This window comes from Pezoporus wallicus, unplaced genomic scaffold (assembly GCF_028554395.1).
Source record: "Pezoporus wallicus isolate ANWC-B61680 ecotype Strahan unplaced genomic scaffold, APGP_CSIRO_Pwel_v1 contig_9573, whole genome shotgun sequence".
Lineage (NCBI taxonomy): Eukaryota > Metazoa > Chordata > Aves > Psittaciformes > Psittacidae > Pezoporus > Pezoporus wallicus.
In genome coordinates this window covers 10,156-15,776 of record NW_026635105.1, presented here as the reverse complement: position 1 = coordinate 15,776, position 5,621 = coordinate 10,156, and the positions used below count along the sequence as shown (strand labels likewise).

At 56.4% G+C, this 5,621-nt stretch overlaps 1 protein-coding gene across 1 annotated transcript; it reads right to left on the bottom strand.

Moving 5' to 3' along the window:
• Positions 1 to 3,753: 3,753 nt before the first annotated feature.
• LOC130596072 (large proline-rich protein BAG6-like) lies at positions 3,754 to 5,133 on the bottom strand (the record flags this gene model as incomplete). Its single annotated transcript, XM_057403348.1, has 2 exons — positions 4,946 to 5,133; positions 3,754 to 3,923 (listed from the first exon to the last, which is right to left on the bottom strand). Coding segments are annotated over exons 1-2 (282 nt in total), but the record flags the coding sequence as incomplete, so codon positions are not given.
• Between the last annotated feature and the right edge of the window lie 488 nt (positions 5,134 to 5,621).

Below are 5,621 nucleotides of genomic sequence, written 5' to 3'. Positions count from 1 at the left end.
CATTTTGATCCCATTCTGCCCCATTTTGATCCCATTTTGCCCCATTTTGTCCCATTCTGCCCCATTTTCAGTTCTATCTTCTGCCCCATTTTCTCATTTCATTTTGCCTCATTCTGCCCCATTTTCTACCCCATTTTGCCCCATTCTGCCCCATTTTCTGCCCCATTTTCTGCCCCATTTTCTACCCCATTTTATCCCATTTTGCCCCATTTTGCCCCCATTTTTTTGCCCATTTTGATCATTCTTTTGCCCCCATTTTGCCCCATTCTGCCCCATTCTGCCCCATTTTGCCCCATTCTGCCCCATTCTTCTGCCCCATTTTGCCCCCATTCTGCCCCATTTTGCCCCATTTTCCCCATTTGCCCCATTCTCCCCCATTTTGCCCCATTTTGCTCCCATTTTGCCCCATTCTGCCCCATTTTTTCCCCATTCTGCCCCATTCTGCCCCATTTTGCCCCATTCTGCCCCATTTTGCCCCATTTTGCCCCATTTTGCCCCCATTCTGCCCCATTCTGCCCCATTTTGCCCCACTTTGCCCCATTCTGCCCCCATTCTCCCCCATTTTGCCCCATTTTGCCCCATTTTCTGCCCCACTTTGCCCCCATTTTGCCCCCATTTTGTCCCATTTTGCCCCATTCTGCCCCATTTTCTGCCCCATTTTGTCCCATTTTGCCCCATTCTGCCCCATTTTGCCCCATTCTGCCCCATTTTCTGCCCCATTTTGCGCGACTTTGCGCCATTCTGCCCCCATTCTCCCCCATTTTGCCCCATTTTGCCCCAATTTCTGCCCCACTTTGCCCCCATTTTGCCCCCATTTTGCCCCATTCTGCCCCATTCTGCCCCATTTTCTGCCCCATTCTGCCCCATTTTGCCCCCATTCTGCACCATTTTCTGCCCCATTTTGCCCCATTTTGCCCCATTTTCTGCACCACTTTGCCCCCATTTTGCCCCCATTTTGCCCCATTCTGCCCCATTCTGCCCCATTCTGCCCCATTTTGCCCCATTTTGCCCCATTCTGCCCCATTTTGCCCCATTTTCTGCCCCATTCTGCCCCATTTTGCCCCATTCTGCCCCATTTTCTGCCCCATTTTGCCCCATTCTGCCCCATTTTGCCCCATTCTGCCCCATTTTCTGCCCCACTTTGCCCCCATTTTGCCCCCATTCTCCCCCATTTTGCCCCATTTTCTGCCCCATTTTGCCCCACTTTGCCCCATTTTGCCCCCATTCTCCCCCATTTTGCCCCATTTTCTGCCCCACTTTGCCCCCATTTTGCCCCATTCTGCCCCATTTTGCCCCATTTTCTGCCCCATTTTGCCCCACTTTGCCCCATTCTGCCCCATTTTGCCCCATTCTGCCCCATTCTGCCCCATTTTCTGCCCCATTTTGCCCCATTTTCTGCCCCACTTTGCCCCATTCTGCCCCATTTTGCCCCATTTTCTGCCCCATTCTTCCCCATTTTTCCCCATTTTGCCCCATTCTGCCCCATTTTGCCCCATTTTCTGCCCCATTTTGCCCCTCTTTGCCCCATTTTGCCCCCATTCTCCCCCATTTTGCCCCATTTTGCCCCATTCTCCCCCATTCTGCCCCATTCTCCCCCATTTTGCCCCATTCTGCCCCATTCTCCCCCATTTTGCCCCATTCTGCCCCAGTCAGCCCCATTTTCTGCCCCATTTTGCCCCACTTTGCCCCCATTTTGCCCCAGTCAGCCCCATTCTGCCCCATTTTGCCCCATTCTGCCCCATTTTGCCCCATTCTGCCCCATTTTGCCCCATTCTGCCCCATTCTCCCCCATTTTGCCCCATTCTGCCCCATTTTGCCCCATTTTGCCCCATTTTCTGCCCCATTTTGCCCCACTTTGCCCCCATTTTGCCCCCATTTTGCCCCATTCTGCCCCATTTTGCCCCATTCTGCCCCATTCTGCCCCATTCTGCCCCATTTTCTGCCCCATTCTGCCCCATTTTGCCCCATTTTGCCCCATTCTGCCCCATTCTGCCCCCATTTTGCCCCATTTTGCCCCATTCTCCCCCATTTTGCCCCATTCTGCCCCATTTTGCCCCATTCTGCCCCATTTTGCCCCATTCTGCCCCATTTTGCCCCAATCTGCCCCATTTTTCCCCATTTTCTGCCCCATTTTGCCCCATTTTGCCCCATTCTCCCCCATTTTGCCCCATTTTGCCCCATTTTCTGCCCCATTTTCTGCCCCATTTTGCGCCATTCTGCCCCCATTTTGCCCCATTTTCTGCCCCATTCTGCCCCATTTTGCCCCATTTTGCCCCATTCTTCCCCATTTTCTGCCCCATTCTGCCCCATTCTGCCCCATTTTGCCCCATTCTTCCCCATTTTCTGCCCCATTCTGCCCCATTTTGCCCCATTTTCTCCCCCATTCTGCCCCATTTTGCCCCATTTTCTCCCCCCTTCTGCCCCATTTTGCCCCATTTTCTGCCCCATTTTCTGCCCCATTTTGCGCCATTCTGCCCCCATTTTGCCCCATTTTCTGCCCCATTCTGCCCCATTTTGCCCCATTTTGCCCCATTCTTCCCCATTTTCTGCCCCATTCTGCCCCATTCTGCCCCATTTTGCCCCATTCTGCCCCATTTTCTGCCCCATTCTGCCCCATTTTGCCCCATTTTCTGCCCCATTCTGCCCCATTTTGCCCCATTTTGCCCCATTCTTCCCCATTTTCTGCCCCATTCTGCCCCATTCTGCCCCATTTTGCCCCATTCTTCCCCATTTTCTGCCCCATTCTCCCCCATTCTGCCCCATTCTCCCCCATTCTGCCCCATTTTGCCCCATTCTGCCCCATTCTCCCCCATTTTGCCCCATTTTCTGCCCCATTTTGCCCCATTTTGCCCCATTCTGCCCCATTCTGCCCCATTTTGATCCCATTTTCTGCCCCATTTTGCCCCATTCTGCCCCATTTTGCCCCCATTTTGCCCCATTTTGCCCCATTCTGCCCCATTTTGCCCCATTCTGCCCCATTTTGCCCCATTCTGCCCCATTCTCCCCCATTTTGCCCCAATCTGCCCCATTTTTCCCCATTTTCTGCCCCATTTTTCCCCATTTTCTGCCCCATTTTTCCCCATTTTGCCCCCATTTTGCCCCATTTTGCCCCATTTTCTGCCCCATTTTGCCCCATTCTGCCCCCATTTTGCCCCATTTTCTGCCCCATTTTGCCCCATTCTGCCCCCATTTTGCCCCATTTTGCCCCATTTTCTGCCCCATTTTCTGCCCAATTCTGCCCCATTTTGCCCCATTTTGCCCCATTCTGCCCCATTTTGCCCCATTTTCTGCCCCATTTTCTGCCCCATTCTGCCCCATTTTGCCCCATTCTGCCCCATTTTGCCCCATTTTGCCCCATTCTGCCCCATTTTGCCCCATTTTGCCCCATTTTGCCCCATTTTCTGCCCCATTTTGCCCCATTCTCCCCCATTCTCCCCCATTCTCCCCCATTCTCCCCCATTCTGCCCCATTTTCTGCCCCATTCTCCCCCATTCTCCCCCATTCTGCCCCATTTTGCCCCATTTTCTGCCCCAATTTCTGCCCCATTCTCCCCCATTCTCCCCCATTCTGCCCCATTCTGCCCCATTTTGCCCCATTCTGCCCCATTTTGCCCCATTCTGCCCCATTTTGCCCCATTCTGCCCCATTTTGCCCCCATTCTGCCCCATTCTGCCCCATTCTCCCCCATTCTCCCCCATTTTCTGCCCCATTTTCTGCCCCATTTTCTGCCCCCCGTGCCCATGGGGTGACTCACGCGCACGTTGCGGTCGCTGGGCCGGGCGCCGCGCAGGAAGCGCTGCCGGAAGCAGCGGCGCAGGAGGGGCTGCAGGCGCTGCAGGGGGTGGCAGCGCCCGTGCAGGAGCAGGACCACGTCCACCATGGAGAGGTGCTGGGTGATGAGCGACAGCAGCGCCCCCAGGAACCCTGCGGGACCCATAGAGACCCATTGAACCCATTGAGACCCATAGAGAGCCATTGAGACCCATTGAGACCCATTGAGAACCATTGACACCCATTGAACCCATTGAACCCATTGAGACCCATTGAGACCCATTGAGACCCATAGAGACCCATAGAGAGCCATAGAGAGCCATTGAGACCCATTGAGACCCACTGAGACCCATTGAGAACCATTGACACCCATTGACACCCATTGAACCCATTGAACCCATTGAGACCCATTGAGACCCATTGAGACCCATTGACACCCACTGAACCCATAGAGAGCCATTGACACCCATTGAGAACTATTGACACCCACTGACACCCATAGAGACCCATAGAGACCCATAGAGACCCATAGAGAACCACAGAGACCTATAGAGACCCATTGAGACCCATTGAGACCCATTGAGACCCACTGAACCCACTGAGACCCATTGAGACCCATAGAGAGCCATTGACACCCATTGAACCCATTGAGATCCATTGAGACCCATTGAGAGCCATTGAGAGCCATTGAACCCATTGAGACCCATTGAGACCCATTGAGAGCCACTGACCCCATTGACCCCATTGATCCCCATTGCCCCCATTGACCCCCATTGATCCCCATTGACCCCATTGACCCCCATTGCCCCCCCTTGATCCCCATTGACCCCATTGATCCCCATTGCCCCCCATTGATCCCCATTGCCCCCCCTTGATCCCCATTGACCCCATTGCACCCCCTTGATCCCCATTGATCCCCATTGCCCCCCCTTGATCCCCATTGCCCCCATTGATCTCCATTGCCCCCATTGCCCCCATTGCCCCCCATTGCCCCCCATTACCCCCATTACCCCCATTGCCCCCATTGCCCCCATTGCCCCCATTGCCCCCATTGCCCCCATTGCCCCCATTGCCCCCATTGCCCCCCATTGCCCCATTACCCCCATTGCCCCCATTGCCCCCATTGCCCCCATTGCTCCCCATTGCCCCCCACTGCCCCCCAAGTCCTCACTCACCATCGGGCCCCCCCCCTCCGCCGTCCAGGGGCCCCCCCCCGCTCAGGCGCTGCAGGAAGGCCCCGATGCTCTCGGGGGGCCCGGGGGGAGGGGCCCCGAGGGGGCCCAACATGGCCGCCAGCACCCCCTGCACCACCGACGTGAAGAACTCGGGGGGCAGCGCCTCCCCTCCCCCCCCCCCGGGGGGCGGGGCCTCGCAGGGGGGGGGCGGGGCTTCGGCCGCGGGAGGAGGAGGCGGGGGCGGGGCCTCGCTGCTGCAAGGGGGAGGGGGGGGAGGGGAAGGGGAGCGGGGAGGGGGAGGGGGAGGGGGGGGCGTCCGGGGGGAGGGGCTCTGGGGGGGGGGGGGAGAGAGAGAGGGGGGGGGAGGGGAGGAGTGAGGCTCCGCCCTCATCGCCATATAAGGCGATGTATGCGCACACACACCCCAGACGCTCCACCCCCATTGCCATATAAGGCGATGTATGCGCACACACACCCCAGACGCTCCACCCCCATTGCCATATAAGGCAATGTATGCGCACACACACACCCCAGACGCTCCACCCCCATTGCCATATAAGGCGATGTATGCACACACACACCCCAGACGCTCCACCCCCATTGCCATATAAGGTGATGTATGCGCACACACACCCCAGACGCTCCACCCCCATTGCCATATAAGGTGATGTATGCG